Below are 25,279 nucleotides of genomic sequence, written 5' to 3'. Positions count from 1 at the left end.
ATGTTTCTTGGCCAACGAGAAGTATCCTATAGCTTTACTGAGTGAGTTTGGGATTATAAAAATATGTGACATAAATGGCCGTATATTTTGATTACACCCCCAAAGAACCACGGACATTAATGAGTGAAATTAATTTGAACCTGATGCGTCTACCCGATCGTGAGAAAATTTAACAGACAGACAAACGGACAACAAATTGGTCCTATAAGGGTTCCGTTGTTCCAGAATGAAGCACAGAACCCTAAAACCTAGAAAGTTTGGGTCGTTCAAGTCGCAGAGAACCGGCAGAAAATTGTTTACCAACAGTATTTTACGAGAGGGTGATGTACCGTGTGGGAAAAGCTTCATCGATTAGCACCCGTTAACTCGCTCGTGCAATGTACACTTCCAACAATATATTGTGAATAGTTCTGGGAAAAGCAGTAGTTAAATACTTCTGATAAAAAAAAAAAAACGTGTGCAGACATTGGAACGAAACATTTCTGAACCCACTGTTTACTTATATGAATTGATTACGTTGTAATGTATGCACTTAAGACCAAAAGCAGTCCTCAACGGGACTGTTTCTGATCGTGCAGCACGGCAGATACGGTTGCCATCGGGCTTGGTGCATGCCTGGTTTGTGACCGCAGCGCACTCCAACGGCAGCTGTCAGAAGTATCTAGCTCGCGAGTAACACAGTTTCATTATGAAAAGCGACGCGAGTACACTGCTTGTGTTCAGTGTAATAATTTTTAGAACCTGTGGATTCCATTAATTGAAACAACAAAGCGCAAAATATTCTACTGCAAGCAGTGCAATTTCTCTTGCAAATAAAGCAAATAAATAAATAAATAATGATTGCTGCAACCTTACTGCTAAATCTTTTGTTCTTCATGAAAGTGTGTGTATATGTGTATGTGTGTCAGGCAGTGACGTAGGAAGCACTCTTGCTGTCCATTAGTCCGTGTTTCTTGGTATGTTAAAATAATCTAACAAGTACAGCCATGTACTTACAGAACATACTTGTATAAATTAAATAGTAAGTCTAGAATCTTTCAGAAAACTTGAAGATGAATCAGTGTTTACAGACAGCAGTATGCAAACCAGCTATACGTCAGATCCTTGCAACCTTATGCACAACACGAAGCGAACTGATGTCACTTAAATATTTGATGTTGCGATATCCTGAATGCTTCAATCCCCGATATTTCAGTGACTGCCTTTTAATTATAACAAATCGTACCAAGAACGACATGTTTTTGACAAATTTTAAATAAACTGTTGCCTTGAAATGACTTACTTTCATAACACCTAGGTTATAACACGAAAATTCTTTAAATACCAGTAGGACGTTTCCCGTAATTTTATTATAACAAATCGTACGAATTACGACGTATTTTCGAAAGATCTTCCGTCAGCTGGCGTTCTGAAATAGCATATATTGATTGGACCTGAGTTACAACACAAAAACCAACCGTAGGCTTCAGCTGTGAATGATGTAATCCAGTTTGTCGTCTCACAAGTTCTGCTTCTAACGTAGAAAGGAATAATGCGTATCATTTACCATATGCTTCCCCACAACGCATAAATCTGGCATGTCTTAGCGTTTCACGCTTCGGAATGCTCTGGAACGTCAAATTACACGTTGCGACGCTACAAAACTGATCCAGCTCGCCGTTCAAGAATGTTTTCACGTTCCGTGTGAGTACGGAATACAGGTCATCGCTCTCACCAGTTCCTGAATGGGCTTATGTTTCTGCAACAACCTGTAAGTTGTTTACGTCAAAAAGAAAAAAAAGGGGAAACTATTTATTCATTTCCGGCCATATGCTTTGTACGTCAAAATACTCAGTTTAGGATCCTGTACGGAAATTTTGACGGTAAAGGTTTGGGGCAGGCTGTATATGGTAAGCAAAATACGACGAGTTGAAAACTACATGGTGGCCACACCCAGCATTCTCTGAAGTAGCAAAATGACGTGAACTAGCTCTGAGATTTCTTAGATCTCTTTTACTATACTTCATCGGCGTCGATAGCACTGTAATTCACAAAGTACTATATACTTGCTGTATCGCAACTTCTGACAGATTTACTGCTCCAGAAAATTACAGCAATAACGGCTTCGATACGGAAAAACAAGAGGCTTATCACTCGCGTTGCACACACAGCTTGCAGGTGGACTGACAATAACACTGCACTTGACATAAGATTTAGATCGTTGTTTTCAATGGCTGCAGGAGCTTCCTATCATGAAGTTCACTGGCACTCTACCGACCAGCAACGTTTGAAACATTACTGGATACGATATTACATTTTATTCGAGAGCTTTCACATACATCCGTAAATAAATATATATAAAAGTCGCATATAGCAACTAAATAACACGTCTAGTTTGCCTACTGATTTCTCGGTATCAGAAATCCATTTTCAGTGCAGCTAAAATATCGCAAAAGAGAAATTTATTACGTTCAAACATACGAAAGCTATAAAGTGAACTAAAAAACCACAGAGATTTACGTCATTCATCTGGGGCTGTACAGTTGTGCATCAACTTGTTGTCCGAACAGCATCCCACCTGCAGTCATCAAAAATGGTCCTTTATACACAATTACTATAGCAACTGTGATCCCAGGGCATGCTGCCTAAAGTTGCATTGCACTAGTGTTTATTTAAAAAATATGATGAATTTTTCAAGTATTGAATGAGAGGCCAGCAGTTCCTGATTGTCTCATTTGCACTTGCACATTTTATTTTCATCTTTGAGAGACGTACGAGTACCCAACAACTGCTCATTGTTAGTACAACCCATCTGGCGATCAAAGGGGAAGATCACACTTAATCACGTAACTTAGTCAACCTCTCCAATACGAACTGTTGTCTACAAGGCAACTCAGGATCTGCATTTCGTTCTTAAAGCCGAGCCCTGACCGCAGAGCTGAAAAACAATCAGAAGCAACGGACTCCTAAATGTTTCTTGTAATCGCAATTCTGCGCAAGGACTAGTTATGAATAGCGAGAAACAGTCTGTAAGGCCTGTAAGGGTTTTGCAGGGGAGATTGTGCTGAGAATTAACAGTGAAGAAAAGAGATTCGAAATATTGCGCTGTTTCCGATTTACTTAGCACTGAAGTTAGGCAATCAGGTCTTCAAGCGCGCAAATTCAAGCAGCGCGCCAGGGAGTGTTGTCAAACTTTTTCTACATTTGGTTTCCTCAAATCGAACAAAAGCAGCTTTTTCTCTCCTGCCTTAAGTTTAACACTCACAAAATGGACACATTTTAATTGGTAAAGAGCATTTGAACAAATTTGTAACTGAAGAACCCACAGATGCTCTTACATTATCACATTTTAGTTCGTGCAAGTACATGAATTTGCGAGCGCAACAACCTGATTGGCTAACCTCAATGCTAAAAAACTCAAAATCTGGGCAATGTATCAATGTTGTTGAATTTTTTTCTCAGCGTATATCTCCCAGCACAATCTGCTCTGGAAAATCCTCACAAGTTTTTCACACTGTTTCTGACCACCCTCTATATATACCTCTCCTAAGAACCGTGAAGCGCATTTTTTTCTGGTGTTTCGACAAATATTTGTGATTTAGTGTTTGCTATGTGTTGATTCAGTCCTTTCTTTCTTTCTTTTGCTTACGCCATAGTCCCATAGCGGTCGCAGGGCCGGCGTGGATACAACGGATTTGACACTGTTAGTGTTAGGGATGGCCGGATTCCCTTCCTGCCGCCACCCCGTACTCCCCCCAGGACGGACTCAGTGTACCCCAACTGTCTGCATCGAGTGTAAATCGTGAAATAGTGCGGACGTGTTTCAAATGTCTGCGAAGCGTCTAGCTGAGGCGGAACGTGGGGACCAGCCCGGTATTCACCTTGCGGGATGTAGAAAACTGCCTGAAAACCACATCCAGGCTGGCCGGCACATCGGCCCTAGCCGTTAATCTGCGGATTCGATCCGGGCCTACGCGCCTACCTGAGTCCAGGAAGCAGCACGTTAGCGCGCTCGGCTACCCTGGCGAGTCTATGTGTCGATTCAGCCAGCCGAAACAAATACTGTTCATCACGTCTATAATTCGATGTTTTATGTAGACAGGAAGTGTTGGTTTGTTTCCCATCACAAACAAAACAATTTTTGAAACGGATATTTACGTGATAATTCCATAGAGTGGTATCTAATTACTCCCGTCCGATATTCATGTTATGAACAGGTGTTAACGGGAGCAGTAAAACGCAAAGAAAACTATTACTCTAGTAGCAATAACACCGCTCTGGCTCATGGTGACTGCTACTGCAAAGCAGTAGCGCTGCTCAGTCGATGCTGGAGTACTGGAGTACTTCTTGTATTCCTGCCCCTATTAATACATACCGATAAAATGAATATCACACTTGATTTATTTTAGACCGTTCTATAGAACAGACACGTAAACTTCCGCTGTAAAAATAATCTTGTATAACGGAAAACAAAACGACGCTTTCCATCGACGCTGGGCGTCACATGGAAGACGGCATTAGCACGACTTGCTTGGGATGAATCCAGTTGCACATTGCAAAAACGAAATAGTAATTATTCGCCAAAACACCAGAGGAAATGCGCCTGACGACTTTTAAGAGAGATACCCTAAACTAAACCCCTCCCGCACAGGCCATGAAGGCCCAAAGGTACCGACTGGCCGCCGTGTCATCCTCAGTCCATAGGCGTCACTGGATGCGGATATGGAGGGGCAAGTGGTCAGCACACCGCTCTCCCGGCCGTATGTCAGCTTCAGAGACCAGAGCCGCTACTTCTCAATCAAGTAGCTCCTCAGTTTGCCTCACAAGGGCTGAGTGCACCCCGCTTGCCAACAGCGCTCGGCAGACCGGATGGTCACCCATCTAAGTGCTAGCCCAGCCCGGCAGCGCTTAACTTTGGTGATCTGACGGGAACCAGAGTTACCACTGCGGCAAGGCCGTTGGCAAGAGTGACACCTTACATATTGTAAATAACATTAGACCAGGCCAAACTGAAAGAAGACACGAAGGCATTCCAGAGGCATCCTGCTAGATTCTTTTCTGAAGGGAAGAAGACATTCTCCTCGCCAATCACAATTGCGACAGATAGCAGAACAATCTTACTGCCACTAACATACGTCTCACCTATGAAAAAGACACTAAGAGAAATGAGGGTTCCTACGGAAGCATACACAGACGGTTTTTCCTCTCTCCATTTTCGAGGGGATCAGGAAGCGGATTGGCTAGCACTATTACTAAGTACCTCGTCAACACACTGTATGGTGTCGTGCAGAGCATAATTGTGTATATTGATGTAGGTACATACGTACTAGTCGCTGGCGACAATGATACACAGAAGAATGGAAAAGATAATTCAATGTCTGTCAGATTACGGCCTGCTTCGCTTTAGGCTAGGTAATGGTACCACAAAGTTATAACGAATCTTCTCAGTTTACAAGCCGCATCATTTCGAGTAAAACACTCGATCTCTCGACAACTGTCTCCTCCATCATCATCACCATCAGGAGTTGAAATCACTGACTGCCGGGCTGGCATGGTGTTCTGTTTAAGACTCCGAAGACACACCACGACGGTGTTCTGAAGTTGCGCTTCCCAGTAACTTAGTCGTATTTCATAGGTTCCCAGCGTAATTTTAGCAACGAATGACTGCCCTACTTTCGATTCGCTCAGCTGGTCCGTAGTTTTATACTAACTATCAAGGCGAATTCTTTACAGACGAATGGAAAAACTAGTAGAAGCCGACCTTGGGGAAGATCAGTTTTGATTCCGTAGAAATATTGGAACGCGTGAGGCAATACTGACCTTACGACTTATCTTAGAAGAAAGATTAAGAAAAGGCAAACCTATGTTTCTAGCATTTGTAGAGAAAGCTTTTGACAATGTTGAGTGGAATATTCTCTTTCAAATTCTAAAGGTGGCAGGGGTAAAATACAGGGAGCGAAAGGCTATTTACAATTTGTACAGAAACCAAATGGCAGTTATAAGAGTCGAGGGACATGAAAGGGAAGCAACGGTTGGGAAGGGAGTGTGACAGGGTTGTAGTCTATCCCAGATGTTATTCAATCTGTATATTGCGCAAGCAGTAAAGGAAACAAAAGAAAAATTCGGAACAGGTATTAAAATCAATGGAGAAGAAATAAAAACTTTGAGGTTCACTGTCAGAGACAGCAAAGTACTTGGAAGAGCAGTTGAACGGAATGAACAGTGTCTTGAAAGGAGGATATAAGATGAACATCAACAAAAGCAAAACGAGGATAATGGAATGTAGTCGAATTAAGTCGGGTGATGCTGAGGGAATTATATTAGGAAATGAGACGCTTACAGTAGTAAAGGAATTTTGCTATTTGGGGAGCAAAATAACTGATGATGGTCGAAGTAGAGAGGATATAAAATGTAGACTGGCAATGGCAAGGAAAGCGTTTCTGAAGAAGAGAAATTTGTTAACATCGCGTATAGATTTAAGTGTCAGGAAGTCGTTTCTGAAAGTATTTGTATGGAGTGTAGCCTTGTATGGAAGTGAAACGTGGACGATAAATAGTTTAGACAAGAAGAGAATAGAAGCTTTCGAAATGTGGTGCTACATAAGAATGCTGAAGATTAGATGGGTAGATCACGTAACTAATGATGAGGTATTGAATAGAATTGGGGAGAAGAGGAGTTTGTGGCACAACTTGACAAGACGAAGGGACCGGCTGGTAGGACATGTTCTGAGGCATCAAGGGATCACAAATTTAGCATTCGATGCTAACGTGGAGGATAAAAATCGTAGAGGGAGACCAAGAGATGAATACATAAGCAGATTCAGAAGGATGTAAGTTGCAGTAAGTACTGGAAGATGAAGAAGCGTGCACAGGATAGAGTAGCATGGAGAGCTGCATCAAACCAGTCTCAGGACTGAAGACCTCAACAACAACATCAACTTGTGATACTCTTCTAATCTGCTTGCCATAAGAACACAAAGTTTTGTTTCTCGTTAAAGCTACTACTGGAGCTCTGAAACTAGGCCCGACTTTGATAACTGCAGGGCAATCCATGAGCCTCCAACTGAGACAGATAGTGGACATCCATTCTTTGGTTTCTTTGCATATATGAAATACGCACCAGTACACGCTCATAGCTTAAATACGTCGTCTAAAAATTTGCTACATTATTCTAATGGATATGTATTCATCATGAAGACGATTAACTTTCAGCTACTCTTCAGTGGTAATAGAATTCGTAAAATCTTTTTCAGAGCTTATTGTATGAACTGTAACCACGGTGATAACAGATATGAGCGGGACTCGAACCTCGACGATTGCCTTTTGTAGGCAAGTCGTGTACCGAATCAGTTATCCAGCAACGACTCACCACTTGCCAGTGAATACCTCATTTCTTATACAGTGCTCCTGGACGAATGGATAAAGCGGAGAAATGACTTAGCCACGGAGGGTTAGAGTGTTTGCGGTACTTGAACTTGGGATCTATGCCATTCGCGAGCTAGTGCTCTTGCGTCTAATGCATCCAAGCACGTCTGATGACGCTCGCATGAATCTGGGTAACTGGATAACTCAATCGAGCCGGCACGGTAGCTCAGCGTGTTCGGTCAGAGGGTTAGCTGTCCTCTGTAAAAAAAACAAAAAAACTGAGTTAATCGATCAACAACGAACTTAATCGGACGCCTTACGACGTCCGCCCCGAGCAGATGCAAGGAACAAAAGCGAACAAAATGAGATTAAAAAAAATCGTTGAGCAACTGGCCACGAACGGCAAAGGGCCAAAGCTCGTGTCCCAGTCCGGTACATAGTTTTCATCTGCCAGGAAGTTTCAAATCGGCGCACACTTTGCTGCAGAGTGAAATTTCGTTTTGCTTCACGATGTCGTTCAGAATTAATTGCTTTAGTCCTCTTAGGAGTTCCTGCGAGGTGCCATTTGTAGCCACGGGTGATGATCAGAAATATTTGGAAGTATCCAGAGGCGCCGTTCTGTAACAGTTATTGTAGTCCGAAAGTGTATAACACAGAAATGCAGACAGAAATGCGTCTTCAGTTTACCATGCTGTATATACTTGCTGGAGAGAATATCGGACACTTTGCTATCTCAATAAGATATTACACGGCCCGAACTTTGCTGTTTCTGAGGTTATAGTGGGTACTCGTTAAGAGTTCAAGCAAGGTCAATGCTTTTGCCTCGGGGTCTTTGCTTGGGCGATGTTTCTAACCTTTCGCCATTACGATTGGCCGGCAATGTCAAGGTTTCACCCTCCACTGCTGGTGGCGGACTGGGCAGTGATAGGTGGACGTATGACAGTGCCAATCAGTCGTGCTGGCGTAACATAAGAACGGCTGTGAAACAAACGTCAGCCAAGGGCACCGAGACCAAAGCTGACAGCCAATATGTTAACAGGTGGCGACGAAAGCATCGAATTAATGGTGGGCAACAGATTACTTACCGTTAGGGGTCCGCTAGACGGGCGTCTCCCCGTCGTCGGTGTCAGCGTCACTCTGGCTGTCGCTGAGGCCGTCGGCGGCGCCTGTGAGCAGCGGCCGCTGCGCCTCCGCCTCCGCTTCCGCCCCCGCGCCGTAGTGCAGCAGCAGCGCCGGCTCGCTGTGGTTGCGGTCCGGCGGGAAGCCGCCCCCACCGCCGCCGCCGACTCCGTCTCCTCCGCCTTCGCCGCCGCAGCAGTTCTCGATACACGGGCACGACGAGCTGCTGTCCTTGCTGCTCTTGCACGGGCTCTGGTCCGCAATCACCTATAAATGGACACTATATCAGAAACGCTGAAACTAATCGGAGAAAATAAACACTGGCACATAAGTACAGTAATCCTCGACGTACAGCCTAGGAGGGAACTTCTAGATGACTAGGGTTCAGCAGTTATCCACCCAATTCACAAAAGGAAGCATACGAGACCACAGTAACTCCTTACAGTCATATAACAATTTTTAGCCAAGATCCTCGAACGAAACGTTATGAGATAGCTGGCAATGAGTTGGCAGATTATTAAGCAGTGGTCAGAGGATGGAGATCCTCCGCTGAACAGATACAAAAGCACATGATCATTCTCCAATACAGCAAGAAACGAGACATGCGATGGGCCACTACTTTCGTAGAATTCCACTGGATAGAATCGCTCTCGTGGAATACCAAGAGAACTAGTGTAAGACGGAAGAATAAATGTTCAGTTTCGCACCTTACATAAGAACTTTATGCATCACAATGGGAAGGTGAATATGACACCTAACTTAATTCGGCAGTTGAGCAAATTTGTCTATCAGTATGTAATGCAAAAAGAGATGACACACAATCGGTGGTATTTACCCACCAATCCTGTATAATGCGTGTCTATGAGCAGAAGGTTGAACAAGCAGCAAAACGAAACGTTTTGGTTTTGGAGCAATGGTGGGCAGAGGCGAATGCCACGCTACAGAAGGCACCACGGGGACCACCTAAGAGTCGTCCCAGGCGACAGTCAACGACCAACTGACTAGGTGACTCAGACGGGAGAGAGAGTAACGGGCCGGGCCACCAGGAGGAGGACGGAGAAAGCTTTAGAAAACAGTGTTTCCGAATTCCAAAGATATGAACAAAACCAGTGACGCATTTGATAACGTGAAATGCAAGTGGTACACACGTGTTGGACACATGTAACGTTTTAGGCGTCTGGAGTGGGCACAAAACGTCTGATTGGCGGAAACGCACTGTCAAGGAGTAAATGGCTCTGCGCACTATGGGACTTCTGAGGTCATCAGTCCCCTAACTCTTAGAACCACTTAAACTTAACTAACCTAAGAACATCACACACATCCATGCCCGAGGCAGGATTCGAACCTGCGACCGTAGAGGTTGTGCAGCTCCTGGCTGTAGCGCCTAGAACCGCTCGGCCACCTCGTCCGGCCTGTCAAGGAGTAAAGTGCCGAAGTTTTGACGCAGTTTAATGGTGGGACCCTTGCGATTGGTAGAGAGAGTTTCCGAAAAATAAGAGGAACGCTCCTATTGGTCGAAAAAAGCTATGAAGTGGAGAACGAAAGAACCCGGATGGGGAGACAGTTCGGCTATTAGAAAGACAAGATGGAAATTTTCTGAATCTCTTCTCTGAACTGGCGTATAGTGCAGAACAGTGTGCATAATGCTCTGCCATGCGCATGTATATCGTCATAGTTAAGGACTGGGGATGAGTTCATGTTTCCTCGCATATTGGGAAACATAGGAAGAGTCTCAGCTGGAAAATTGAGCAAAGGTTTAATCAGTTTTATAGGAATTTCAGAGGGCGAGAGCAACCAGACAGACGACGGCTCACTGCAGCTTGTGTCCGCTGTAAACTCGAGCGACCTTGGGTCATCTTTTGCTCAACGTGTCATAAAACTAACCATCCTTCGTAGACTTGCACTATGGGACTTCTGTGCATGTATACACAAGTTTTCGATGATTCCATATTCCGGCCTGTTGGAGAAGACGCACTCGGTTAACAGCATCTGAGAGCATCTGAGGAGACCCCTGCCTGAAAATGCTGTGGTCTGAAGAGCCGGGATGGTTGCAGACCATTGGCAGCTGCTCGCAAAACGCTAGCAGCTGTCTACTTCATTCACTACACCGCGAGTAGAGTACTGAAGAAAATATAATATGATTAGAAACATTTTAAAACAAGACGCTTTTAGCTTCCTGTCTATACACGAGTAGTGACGTTTTTGTTTCCATGGATGATCATTGCAAGATTGACCTTAGCTAACTTTTTTTTTAATTTGTCTTGCCAAGTTTTATTTGCTTTTTCAGTATTGTCGCACTGCTGTGTGGTCCTGACAGTGCAGGGTGGCCCCGTGTTTTGTCACGGACTTCGAGGCCCCTCCCGCCGGAGTTTCGAGTCCTCCCTCGGGCATGGCTGTGAGTGTTGTTCTTAGCATAACTTAGTTTAAGTTAGTTTAAGTAATGTGTAAGTCTGGGGACCGATGTCCTAAGCAGTTTGGTCCATCAGGAATTCACACACATCTGAACATTTGTCTGGCCCTGACTGTGTTTTCCATTACAATGGTTTATAGATCCCCTGCCAAAATGTTAAAAAACTGTGTGAGTCAAATTGTGTGCGGGAATATGTTTAAAGGTGTTGGAACCTAGGGTTCTGTCATTATCTACTGCCATTGCGATTAAGAAGTGTTTCTACACATGTGTATACCGTACCCATATTTGTGCACACTAGGTTGTACGCTATTATGAGTCTGTTTTTGGTGTCGACATTACTATAACAGGATTTTCTGTGGTATTTAATTTAAAGTTAGTCCCTGTTATTATAGTTTCTTAAACTGGATGTATAAAATTTTAATAGTTATTTTATTTAGTATTATCTCTTTTTATGGATTTATAAATGTCTATTCAGAATCCTCAAGAGCTTTCTCTTGTCTAGGGCGAAGTTCTATTTAGCATGCCCCATGTGTTAGCCTGCAACTGTCCGTGCCTATCGTAAACTTTTCATTGTTTTATGAGTGTTTGAGCTGCCGTGTATGGACAGTTAAATGTTCTGAAAAAATTGTAAAATAGCGTCTTCTTACCAGGCGGTGTGCATGTCAGAACTGTTCGTGGCTGAAGCTAGCTGCTTATTGTAAACTGGATGCGTTAATGAACGTTTTATAAATTCTTTTTGTGCATTCAGAGCACGTGATTCTAATGCTTATGTACTTGCTTCCACCCGATGGCAATAAACTTGTACAAACTTTATCGTTTTCCGTAAAAAGCGGCACTGACATTGAGTGAAATAAAATAATTCAGTTTTTGGGGGGGCGGACATGGGGGAGCGGAGGAGGGGGGGTTAATGGGTTTTAGAGGCAGTTGTCGCTGCCAGCTCCTAGCTCTCTACCCTTCCAATTAACAAGAGGACGACTACTACACTGACAGATGTTAACAGAAACAGGTAAAAAACAAGCATTAGTCAACAGGTGGCCCAGACGAGTTAAAAAAAGGAAAATAAAAAACCGACATGCACATTATCAAACAAAGTTCTCCCATAGCCAGTGTCGAATCAATGCTGTGTGCCGATACATCTGCAGAAAATCAGGGGCTTAGGTCGGTTGTAACGGAACAACATCATGTTGTTGAACACAAATCCAGGCGGCAATAGCTGTAACATTTTCAGGAAAGAGGTACTTTAGTTACATTAGCGACGCGAAAAACGTAGCAGTAGGTCTGTTAAACTATTGATAAAAATCTTTGTTGGTAACGGAGATGCCAAACAGTCCCACAAAGGCTTCGAAATTTCCACTTTTGGTGGACCTAGGAGAGCAAGTCTGATTTCAAAGCGAATGAAGTCAGCATGTTTACTATATAATGTTTAGTTATGAGTTTTAATAAAATAAGTGTCCCAGAATATAAATAACGACGAGACCAATTAATTGCTATGTAAATGAATCAGACCATGAAGATTTAATGGTGTCGCTAAACGAAGGACTTTGGTCGCCAAACGTATGACAACTGTCTGAAGTACCATGCAGAAGATGGCGGGGAGACTGGGGCAGGTTGTCAGAAAAGTTGGGATGCACATTTAAAACAAAATGGTTCAAATGGCTCTGAGCCCTGTGGGACTTAACATCTGAGGTCATCAGTCCCCTAGAACTTAGAACTACTTAAACCTAACTAACCTAAGGACATCACACACATCCATGCCCGAGGCAGGATTCGAACTTGCGACCGTAGCAGCTGCGCGGTTCCGGACTGAAGCGCCTAGAACCTTGCTGTCTTAAGGCCGGCTGCACATCTCTGTGAGTACAGACTGAATAATGAGAGTTACCAATAAATTAATACTGACAGCTGCACAGACACCAATAAAATCCAGGAACTACCCAATCCTACTCAGAATAGTGTGGTTGGACTGTGGTTTGTGTTCAGGCATACAGGAGGCAGCAGCGACTCAGAAATGAAACTTGTGACAATCCACCAAACAACCCAAATGACAACTTGCCCCAGTCTCTCCTACTTGATGTGGAATTGGCTGCAGCCCTACTTTGCAAATTTTGTCGATCATCCTGCCACATTTTTCGATATATTTGTCAGCTACTACAAGGCACGATCATGAAATATAAATTATGACCTTGGAAAAAAAAATCCAACACTAACAGTGAAACACGATATCTGACACATTTTCCCCAACAGTGGAACCTTTCATAATTTTCCACAATGTTACTGTATATACAGTATATAGTAAGTTTGAGAGATTGCAAGGCACTCTCACTTCTAATTCGGAGTTATACCACTTCATGTTCTTAGGGAAGATGATATTCATCACGATTTGACTTCATACATCATGATGAAATGGTGGGTAGTAGTTAATGCTCTTGCTTTCGTGCTCCGGGGAAGGAATAACAGTAAGATTTACGTGTGTTCAGAGGAATAGGGTGCCAATTTAAATGGCTGCAGTAAAAGCACGGCGACGGTGGGCCAAGGGAAGCGCGTCTTTTCTGTGGAACCTGAGTGGGAACATTTCCGGATGGCCGAGTTCCATGGTCTGATTGTGCAGACACGTTGGTTGGAGCCAGTCGAGAGGCGGTCGTGTCCAGGTAGACTGACTAGCGCCGAGAAGTCGCTGCTGCATGGTCAGCCCTTTGTAGATGGGCAATAAAGCAGAGGATGGAAACTGACAAGACAACTGTGAGCGTTCTGCGAATTTCCATGGGACAGGTGACTGGCGCCCAAACGTCCAGACTCTGTTACTAAAGATATTTGTGACAGCTTGAGGCTTTTAGCTAGTTTGTGGCTGTTCTTTGGAAACTTCGAAATGGACCCAAAAGGGGAGATAACAAGCTTTTTATGGAATGCTGAGGTTCCATCCTGGTCATGTTGTTGGCAAAAGACGCGGGGTAAACGTGTGGGAAAGAGGCCGCGAAGCTGAATCTTTTTTTCCCCCCATTTAAGTTTAAAGTCGATGATTGGTCAAATCATTGTATGCAGAGCAAGGGGCGTTTCCGGAGCTTCGAATGCCGTGCTCCAGATCGTGATTGGCTTGTGCTAAAGTGGCGGAAGTCTAAGATGTAAATAGGCTTTTGCTACCAAGCTGAGGAGGAAAGCGGATAGAAAGAGAAGATCACTCTTGTACTGGTGCTTCGCAAGTGAAGAACTGCAGGTCTCTACCTAAACGGTGAGACTTGTGTCCTTTGCTAGTGAGAGCCTGTGCCAGTCACCTTCTGACCTGTCAGAGGTACTGCTTCTGGCATCATGCACATAGTGAGTGATGTGTGTGTGTGTGTATGTATTTGTCTTGAGTCGACCATCTAAACATTTTACATATCATGTCACGCATATTCATGGCATGAAGTCAAATTTGTTTGTCAGACCAGCAAATGGGTCCACCTGCACACTGGAATCCACCGGGCTTTCAGAGGATCACGGGGAAGTAACTCCATAGCGAATTAACCGAACGTGAGACCACGTACTTGCATTTCTCGGGCTCGCGCCATTAATAACAGATTGCGTCCATCTATGATTTCAGTCATCCAACGCATAGTGATGTGCCGTCCTGACCAGCAGGAGGGTGAAGTATTCGCTGCTATGGTCTAGGGCTCCAATACATGTTTCTCAGCTCCCAGTTCTTTCGAACCATATTTTTCTTTTTTTGAATAGTGGAGTATAGTTGATTGATGGTGGCGTAGCTTTTGTGCCGTAGCCCGGATTCAATTGTATGAAGTCAGATAAAGCGACTAGTGTTCTGGTTAGTGTCGTGTGTCGATCCCCAGCCGATCAATTTGTCCACCATAGATCCCATGTTAGTGAAAGCGTTTGTAAATTTAAAATGTTTTCTGACATTTCTTTTGTCATTTTTGCTGACTTGTGATGTTAAGGATGAATAAATCTATTGTCATTTATATCTTCTCCCTGTGTTCTGTTTAACAATACCTTGCCATTTTTATTATAAGTCCAGATTCTGAAACAGAGTAGCAAACCTGCAAGTTGTTATGTCCCTAAGACACATCAGAAATACATTTAGATCGGTCTATGTTGTCCTGTTTGGTAGAAAGTCCTGAATTTAGTCAGAAATGTGGTCCGACGTCCGGTGAGCTCGTGTTTTGCTCGCAAAGCGAAATTTCGAAATTGTACGGAGCGCACTCCGCAAGTCAAGGAACACGGCACCAGTTTTGATGGCTAAGTGAATGTCCCACCTCTAGGAGCGGGTGGCCGTCCAGGTTGGCGGCCTGCGACGGCAGCTGAGGGTACTCGGTGCAGACGCCGAATCGCAGCCTCTTGGGCGACTCCAGGCTGGAGCACCTCGCCAGACGGCTCTTGAGGGACGAGCGCGGCCCCAGACAGCCGTTGGCCGCCTGCTGTTGCTGCTGCTGCTGGTGAGCTTTGCCGGCTGCCCGCCTGGCAGCGCGCTGCTCGGTGCGCACACTGCGCATGCGCGGCTCCTCTCCAAGCAGCCAGTACGTCAGCTGCTCGCCCTTGCCCTTCATACAGACCAGGCCGCGCTCCGCCAACTGGTAACCACCCAGCTGTTCAAGCAGACGCTTGCAGGCTGCGCTGCAGTGGATCTTCAGTGCTGTAAGCAAATCCGGTTAAGGCTAACGTAAAATACGTACCAAGCAGATGTAGCAGCTAATTAGGATAATTACAATTTCGCTATTGGATTAAGTGGTCATCAAAATGTAAAGCTGATCAGCCAGTTGTCTATATCGAGTACTTTCAAACACATGAAATTTGATTGTCGATAATTGTCAGCTGAAGAAAGGGTGTTAAAGTACTAGAGTTTCGTTTCATCTGTTTGAAGCTTTGCATTTACATGACAGCATCCAAATTTAGGAAAGACTCACACGCTTCTTCAAACAGATGGACTGGCTTAACCTCCACTATATTTCCCGTAACTAGAATCCCAGTACCCCACAGGCTGTGCCATCCTTGAGAACCATGAACTGCTGCTGTACATTATCAACATATTGCGTCTTCCCTTTATCTCCAAAGTCCCCCCCCCCCCTTTTTTTTGTCATCAGTCTACTGACTGGTTTGATGCGGCCCGCCACGAATTTCTTTCCTGTGCTAACCTCTTCATGTCAGAGTAGCACTTGCAACCTACGTCCTCAATTACTTGCTTGACGTATTCCAATCTCTGTCTTCCTCTACAGTTTTTGCCCTCTACAGCTCCCTCTAGAACCATGGAAGTCATTCCCTCATGTCTTAGCAGATGTCCTATCATCCTGTCCCTTCTCCTTATCAGTGTTTTCCACATATTCCTTTCCTCTCCGATTCTGCGTAGAACCTCCTCATTCCTTACCTTATCAGTCCAACTAATTTTCAACATTCGTCTATAGCACCACATCTCAAATGCTTAGATTCTCTTCTGTTCCAGTTTTCACACAGTCCATGTTTCACTACTGTACAATGCTGTACTCCAGACGTACATCCTCAGAAATTTCTTCCTCAAATTAAGGCCGGTATTTGATATTAGTAGACTTCTCTTGGCCAGAAATGACTTTTTACCCATAGCGAGTCTGCTTTTGATGTCCTCCTTGCTCAGTCTGTCATTGGTTATTTTACTGCCTAGGTAGCAGAATTCCTTAACTTCACTAACTTTGTTACCATCAATCCTGATGTTAAGTTTCTCGCTGTTCTCATTTCTACTACTTCTCATTACCTTCGTCTTTCTCCGGTTTACTCTCAAACCATACTGTGTACTCATTAGACTGTTCATTCCGTTCAGCAGATCATTCAATTCTTCTTCACTTTCACTCAGTATAGCAATGTTATCAGAGCGAATCGTATCATTGATATCCTTTCACCATGTATTTTAATTCCACTCCTAAACCTTTTATTTCCATCATTGCTTCCTCGATGTACAGATTGAAGAGTAGGGGTGAAAGGCTACAGCCTTGTCTTACACCCTTCTTAATACGAGCACTTCGTTCTTGATCGTCCACTCTTATTACTCCCTCTTGGTTGTTGTACATGTTGTATATGACCCGTCTCTCCCTATAGCTTACCCCTACTTGCACCATTTTATATTGTCGAACGCTTTTTCCAGGTCGACAAATCCTATGAACGTGTCTTGATTTTTCTTCAGCCTTGCTTCCATTACTAGCCGTAACGTCAGAATTGCCTCTCTCGTGCCTTTACTTTTCCTAAAGCCAAACTGATCGTCACCTAGCGCATTCTCAATTTTCTTTTCCATTCTTCTGTATATTATTCTTGTAAGCAGCTTCGATGCATGAGCTATTAAGCTGATTGTGCGATAATTCTCGCACTTGTCAGCTCTTGCCGTCTGCGGAAATGTGTGGATGATGCTTTTCCGAAAGTCAGATGGTATGTCGCCAGACTCATATATTCTACACACCAACGTGAATAGTCGTTTTGTTGCCACTTCCCCTAATGATTTTAGAAATTCTAATGGAATGTTATCTATCCCTTCTGCCTTATTTGACCGTAAGTCCTCCAAAGCTCTTTTAAATTCCGTTCTAATACTGGATCCCCTATCTCTTCGAAATCGACTCCTGTTTCTTCTTCTATCACATCAGACAAATCTTCATCCTCATAGAGGCTTTCAATGTATTCTTTCCACCTATCAGCTCTCTCCTCTGCATTTAACAGTAGAATTCCCGTTGCACTCTTAATGTCACCATCGTTGCTTTTAATGTCACCAAAGGTTGTTTTGACTTTCCTGTATGCTGAGTCTGTCCTTCCGACAATCATATCATTTTCGATGTCTTCACATTCTTCCTGCAGCCATTTCGTCTTAGCTTCCCTGCACTTCCTATTTATTTCATTCCTCAGCGACTTGTATTTCTGTATTCCTGATTTTCCTGGAACATGTTTGTACTTCCTCCTTTCATCCATCAACTGAAGTATTTATTCTGTTACCCATGGTTTCTTCGCAGCTACCTTATTTGTACCTGTGTTTTCCTTCCCAACTTCTTGGCGACACCTTGGAGATGTCCTTTCCTATTCAACTGTGTTGCCTTCTGCGCTATTCCTTATCGCTGTATCTATAGCGTTAGAGAACTTCAAACGTATCTCGTCATTCCTTAGAACTTCCGTATCCCACTTCTTAGCGTATTGATTGTTCCTGACTAATGTCTTGAACTTCAGCCTACTCTTCATCACTACTATATTGTGATCTGAGTCTATGTCTGCTCCTGGGTACGCCTTACAATCCAGTATCTGATTTCGGAATCTCTGTCTGACCATGATGTAATCTAATTAAAATCTTCCCGTATCTCCCGGCCTTTTCCAAGTACACCTCCTCCTCTTGTGATTCTTGAACAGGGTATTCGCTATTACTAGCTGAAACCTGTTACAGAATTCAATTAGTCTTTCTCCTCTTTCATTCCTTGTCCCAAGCTCATATTCTCCTATAACCTTTTCTTCTACTCCTTGCCCTACAACTGCATTCCAGTTGCCCATGACTATTAGATTTTCGTCCCCCTTTACATACTGCATTACCCTTTCAATATCCTCATACACTTTCTCTATCTGTTAATCTTCAGCTTGCGACGTCGGCATGTATACCTGAACTATCGTTGTCGGTGTTGGTCTGCTGTCGATTCTGATTAGAACAAACCGGTCACTGAACTGTTCACAGTAACACACCCTCTGCCCTACCTTCCTATTCATAACGAATCCTACATCTGTTACACCATTTTCTGCTGCTGTTGATATTACCCGATACTCATCTGACCAGAAATCCTTGTCTTCCTTCCACTTCACTTCACTGACCCCAACTATACCTAGATTGAGCCTTTGCATTTCCTTTTTCAGATTTTATAGTTTCCCTCCCACGTTCAAGCTTCTGACATTCCACGCCCCGACTCGTAGAACATTATCCTTTCGTTGATTATTCAATCTTTTTCTCATGGTAACCTCCCTCTTGGCAGTCCCTTCCCGGAGATCCGAATGTGGGCTATTCCGGAATTCTTTCCCAATGGAGAGATCATCATGACACTTCTTCAACTACAGGCCACATGTCCTGTGGATACACGTTAGTGTCTTTAATGCAGTGGTTTCCATTGCCTTCTGCATCCTCATGTCGTTGATCATAGCTGATTCTTCCGCCTTTAGGGGCAATTTCCCACCTTTTTTTCTTTTTTTTTTTCCTAGGACAAGAGAGTGACCTGAACCTCTATCCGCTGCTCCGCCCTGTTTGACAAGGCCGTTGGCAGAATGAGGTTGACTTCTTATGCCGGAAGTCTTCGGCCGCCAATGCTGATTATTTATCAAAGTTTAGGCAGTGGCGGGGATCGAACCCGGGACCGAAGACGTTTTGATTATGAATCAAAGACGCTACCCCAAGACCACGGGGCCGGAACGATCCGTCTAGTCCATGTTAATTTTAGCAAGTAGAAGGAACATATTGCTCTGAAATTTTGACTACATGTTCAGTGAATATTTCTCTACAAAGTTATAATGCCATGTTAAGAAATATTTATTGGTTTTCGCTTTACAATTCTTTTACAAAGATGCTTATTTTTCTCTCTAACATTTTGCAATTTCTCTTCTATTTTTCTTGAATTATACAATATTTTTTATAAAAATGAAGGAAAAGAGGTAAAAAATATTGTGTACAAATTTCGTTGATATTCTGTTGGCAGTTTTTGAGAAAATGTTCCTCAAAAATGGAATTTTTAAAGTTACAGGAAATGGCTTCCTAATTTTTCTAATACATTCCTGCCCCATGTGATTGATTATCAACATCCTCTTCTTTTTTCCAGTGTTAGTTTCCTTTTCACTGGTCTTTTCTTCCCTTTTGCTGCATGTTGTAGGCTTTTGTCTCTTCGTGCAGCTAATGTAGGAAATGCTACGAAGGGATTTGAGTGCATGGAAATTTTTCCCTTGAGTTATCAAAAAATGCCATCACACTTGTTCCTTCCTTCATTCACATTCCTGAATGATGAGTCCAGCTCTGTTACCACAAAATCGGAAGTATATCCAGGCCCAGCAACTCCTTCTGATCCTAAATGCAAGGACATCTGGCTTCACCAGTTCATCTCAGTCTTACAAGGCAGAAGAGAAAATTTCAATTTGAAAACTCCAGAAAAAGAAGTACAAGTGTTGCAAAAATACGCTAGATGTTCGAGAGACACCTTCAGATCCAGAAAAGAACTAATCTTCGGTCTTCATCGTCACTTGAAGCTGAGTCTTAGGAATAAAACATACTTTGTGGTTTCTGCAGCATCAAATGTTATCACCCTAGACTTGTGAAGAAAGGGGAATGGACAAGTTGTGATAAGTGCAAGGTGTGGTTTCAAGAAATTTGTATGGAGCTGCTGGTTGATTTGCTGTGGGAAATACACGTAACAACTGGTGGAACAGTTATAAAGTGTAATCTTTTGTATTGTGTACAACTGTATGATAGATTACAGTGATTCACGTAGTCTCATTTACGGTTCAATAACCCCACAAAGATAACATTTTCTATTGTTTCGCCATTTTAAATGTTGCTGTTTACAATGAAGAATAGATCTTGACGGAATGTACTTTTATCAGATAAACCTTGTACAAGCTATGATTTATTCATCATTACATTTTAACAATCGTAATAAACTATTTACTACAAGTTTGGGTCCTAAAACGTTGAAATGATTAATTTAGCCCATCTTACTTAATGTCGCTTAGATGAAACTGTACCTACATGACACTGAATCCTTTATGCCGTGTTCATAGGAATCAACTAGCGAGATTTGAAAATTCTGCGTAGAGCTTGAAACAGGCTATGTTCATCTAAATTAACCTGAAAATGCGACTAAAGTAACTAGGTTTTATGTTTTCACAGTATCTCTTTGAGTCTATGAGACAACATATCTGCCGTTACAGAAAGAGTAGATCTTTGCATGAGAGGCTCAAACTAACTAGTTACTGAACGATATGCACTGATCAGCCGGAACATAATGGCCACCGACCTACTATCGATAAAAACCCGTCCAGGCGATAGCAGCGTCACCTGGCGAGGAATGACTGCTAGTTGGATCCATGCACTGCATGTAGTATCCGTGAGCGTGCTGTCCGTGTGTAGAATGAGGAAGGTGCGCGATCTGTCTGCATCTGACCGAGCACAGATGATGATGAAATGAAATGACGTGTGGCTAGGGCCTCCCGTCGGGGTAGACCGTTCGCCTGGTGCAGGTCTTTCGATTTGACGCCACTTCGGCGACCTGCGTGTCGATGGGGATGAAATGATGATGATTAGGACAACACAACACCCAGCCCCCGAGCGGAGAAAATCTCCGACGCAGCCGGGAATCGAACCCGGGACCTTAGGATTGACATTCTGTCACGCTGACCACTCAGCTACCGGGGCCGGATACAGATTATGATGGCTCAGAGCTTCGGCACGAGCATGTCTGGAACTGCACGACGCGGCGGGTGCTCGAGGAGTGCAGTGGTGAGTGTCTTCAACACGTGGTGAAGCCAAGTAGGTCTTGGGGTTGGGTGGCCATCCCTCATTATAGGTATCGGACGTTTTAGGCTGGGCGTACAGTGCGCCGAACACTTTTACGATGGATCTCCACAGGCGGCAACACATGCACATTCCAATGTTGACACTAAGGCATCGACGACTACGACTGAAATGGGCACATGATCACCGGCACTGCACATTGCCGCAGTGGCAGAATGTTACATGGTCTGATGAATGCCGGTACATTCTTTGTCATGCCGAACGGAGGGCGCGAATCCGTCGTCTGGGGAACATTTACGAGGCCATCTATGGGTCCAGTGGAACTCGTGCAAGGTACCAAGACGGCACAGGAGTATCGTTCACTGTTTGCAGAACACGTACACTCTTTCATGACGATCATGTTTCCCGATGGCAGTGGCATTTTTCAGCAAGATAATGCGAAATGTCACAACGCCAGAGATGTGATGGACTGGTTCTAGAAACACAGTGGCGAGTTACAGTTGATATGCTACCGCATCCCCCCCTCCCCCCCCCCCCCCCCGATTCACCAGACCTGAAACCGATCGAACACATTCGGGATGTGATTGGTGATTGAACGTGCCGTCAGTGCTCATCGCCCCCTATTCCGGAATTGGGTGACTTGTTTGTGCAGATGTGCTATGAGCTCCCTTCAGTGACCTATCAAGGCTTCATGGCTTCAGTGCCACGACGCGTCGCCGCTGTTATCCGTGCCAAAGATAGACATACCGGCTATTAGGTAGATGGTTACAAAGTTCTGTCTGATCATTATAAATTCAAAACTCACGTAATCCTGTAGATTCCATTCGCGATGCCGTGTTGACAGTGTCGCCGAAGAGACAATAGCGGGGCATCTTGAGACCGACGACTCCAGCACATACTGGCCCTGAAAACGACAGCGGTTGATGATAGACAAATGTGATGATGAACTTTGTAGCTGCAGAGAGATTTCGTTCGCCGCGCACAGAGTGCTGATCTAACGATAAAGTTTGTTTTTGTGTTATATTATTTCATTCCCCTTGTCGTAAGGAGTGACATGGTAGTGGTAACAATTAAATTCCAGTTTGTTGTAGAATACAGTCAAAGTCGCAAACAACAGTTTTTTTTTTACATATAACTGGTTAAGACGAGTTGCTGTCCCGTCATTAAATCCACAATTACATCCGCTTTGCAGCCAGAGAGATTTAAAATATAAAAATGATATTAAAACATGGAAATGATGTTTAATTACACGTGGTTTATAAATTAAAATAAAGAGGAATTTCCTTGAATTTTCAGACGATATTTGGCTAATTTGCGGTTTTGTGGCTATGAGCGAGTAAGGAAGAATGAAAAATGTGTTATACTGGTTCAGAGGCTGGAGTCAACTGTACATGTGTTTATTTTTGGGCTAGTGTTTTAGGAACAAAAAAGGTGAAAATGATGTGGAAGAAGGCTCTGAAACAAGCTATTGAAAAGGGAAGAACTCGAGTGTGGAGAAGTTGAAAAGGTGTATTCTGATAGATCTGGTAGATCAGTCAAAAGGGACTGATTAATGTTTCGCTGTGACAGAACGCGGAGCGTGTTTGGGTGTGAGGCTGAGGAATGTACTGGTATATATGCAGCAAGTACAAGTGCTGGATATCATAGGTCAAACAACTGGGTGGTTGGGGTCAAGCTTGCGTAGTGTGTAAGAAATCCGAAATGTGTACAAAAGCGCAAGAAATAGACGTGTTAGCTCGAGACAAAGTAAAAACAGCACCACATCAAGAACCGCAAGTAACGCACTAATTAACTAGGTACATAGTAATTCTCGTTCGTAATGCATAATAAATAAAAAATAAAATAACGTTTTACTGTTCGCACATGACAAGCTTAGCAAACAGAGAGCTGCTAGCATAAACATCCAATAAACAAATACATACATCTAATTTATTTCCAAACGTATTACCAAACTAGAACCTTTAGACAGAACGTAAATAAACAACACAGAATGTGTCAACTCAGTGATACATGTCTCGAATTTGTACTCTATGCAAACAAGCGTAAAATATTTGACAATAATCACTCGTTTTACAAATCTAAACATTTTTACAAAAAGTTTCTTTAATGGTTAACATGTAACAACAATTTTGCAGAAGAAAAATAGACAAATAAACACACTGGAGACAGCACAAAAACTGCGGAAACACTTATGGGCGAAAAGAACACTACAAAGGCATCTTGTATAAGTCAGATTCCTCTCCAATATATTAGAAATAGAAGAGGAAAAGTGATGCTGAGCGCATGACGTTCATGGATTTTGAGGGAGTGCTATAATGTTGGAGGAGCAGGAATGAAGATGCCTTTGATGTATTGGGAGGATAGATCTTGTTAAGGCTTTGTAGGCGTGGAAGATGGTGTAGGATTGCAATTCCCATGTTCGTCCGGCTAGTAATTTTATTCTATTGTGGATGTCAGACGTTTGATGGATGGGGTTTTCAAGTTGGTTTACATTCGAAGGTTAGTCTGAGGTTTTTTAGTGTGTTGGTTATTAGTATAGCGCATGTTTAAATGGTGAGGTAGAAGTCTTTGTGGCAGAAGCTGCTGGTGGTTCGTCTTAACCACGAATCACTACCTGCCACTTGCTTTACCACAAACTGAAACTACGTATTCATTTCACTTCAAATTTTTCCATGTTGTTATTCCCAGACATTTGTGTCATGTCAGTGCGTCTAGGTATGACCCATTAAAGCTGTAATAAAATGAGACCACGGTTTTACCTTTCGAGCTTTGCATTTCTCTACATTAAGAGCAAGTATCCAGTTCCTGCACTAGAATGATATGTGGGAAGTTCAGATAGTATGTTAACCATGTCGTCTTGCGCTAAGCCTGTTGGGTAACAAGAGTCGCACAGAGTAGGGTACATATTCCTGGTTTCCTGCAGACAGTTTGGAAAAATGGAAATTTGTTGTAAGGTCTTATGGGGCCAAACTGCTGAGGTCATCGGTCGCTAAGCTTACCTACTACTTAATCTAACTTAAACTAACTTAGGCTTAGGACAACACACACATCGATGGCCGACGGAGGACTCAAACCTCCGACGGGTGGGAGCCGCGCGGACCGTGACAAGGCGACTCAGACCGCACGGCTAATCCCGGCACAGACAATCGGTGCATCACAGTGAGGGAGTAAAATGGTTTGGCAACTGTAAACTTACTGCAAAGTTGTACACAGTACAAGGTGACTCTTGTGGTCAAAACGTCTACACTGCACGCATATTCACATTGAACTTCAGGCAGTATATAGACCAAATGTAATGTCGAATTCAGCTATAGTGAAATGGTGCCAACAATATGGCCAAGGCCGCACAGATGTGGCTGATGCTGAACCATCATATTGTCCAGATCGTGACCATTCGATACCAATCTTTTCGACAAGCAGAAAGCATGTCCGGGGTGGAAAAAGCGATTTTTCAACGATGTGAGTTCTCGAATGGCTTTTTATCGTCGAGGTATCGAACGATTGGTAGAACTGACAAGCGCTGAGCCGCTCCCGACATGAGCCCCTTATTTTTAATAAGCAGATCAAATTAACTATAGACTGAAACCACACTGAGACGGTAAACGCATTTTTTTATTAGTGTTAGGAGCTTAATAACACTGAGTGTAAGGGTGAAGCCATCTTTTAATCTTCTTCTCTACACTCTGCATTAAAGCGCCACAGAAAAACTGGTATAGGCATGCGTATTCAAATGCGGAGATACTTAAACAGGCAAAATACAGCGCTGCAGTCGACAACGCCTATGTAAGACAACAAGAGCCAGACTATTCAGACCCTGGTTTTTTCAATGCTTGGTGAAAGTGCGTTGCGACAAGCAGATGCTAAGACCTGGTGCGATGAGAGATTTTTTTCACTCATAGACAAGAATGAAGCGTGTTTGGAGACTATGAGCCATTTCCTGAAGTTTTC

General features: G+C 43.4%; 1 protein-coding gene and 1 pseudogene across 3 annotated transcripts in view; both read right to left on the bottom strand.

The window, feature by feature from the left end:
* LOC126278966 (guanylate cyclase 32E) overlaps window positions 1-25,279 on the bottom strand; it is an 829,856-nt gene that overhangs the window by 1,370 nt on the left and 803,207 nt on the right. For all 3 annotated transcript variants that reach the window (XM_049979279.1, XM_049979262.1, XM_049979270.1), the window contains exons 22-24: window positions 22,137-22,235; window positions 15,114-15,490; window positions 8,429-8,729 (exon numbers count right to left, since the gene is read on the bottom strand). In XM_049979279.1, the coding sequence (XP_049835236.1) occupies window positions 8,442-8,729; window positions 15,114-15,490; window positions 22,137-22,235 (764 nt within the window). In that variant the 3' untranslated portion in view covers window positions 8,429-8,441. The remainder of the gene's footprint in view (window positions 1-8,428; window positions 8,730-15,113; window positions 15,491-22,136; window positions 22,236-25,279) is intronic.
* Window positions 4,825-4,942, bottom strand: LOC126287947 (5S ribosomal RNA; annotated as a pseudogene).

The sequence above is a fragment of the Schistocerca gregaria genome, chromosome 1 (assembly GCF_023897955.1).
Source record: "Schistocerca gregaria isolate iqSchGreg1 chromosome 1, iqSchGreg1.2, whole genome shotgun sequence".
In the NCBI taxonomy this organism is placed as follows: Eukaryota; Metazoa; Arthropoda; class Insecta; order Orthoptera; family Acrididae; genus Schistocerca; species Schistocerca gregaria.
Note: the sequence above shows the minus strand (reverse complement) of the source record. Positions and strands in the feature narration are given on the sequence as shown.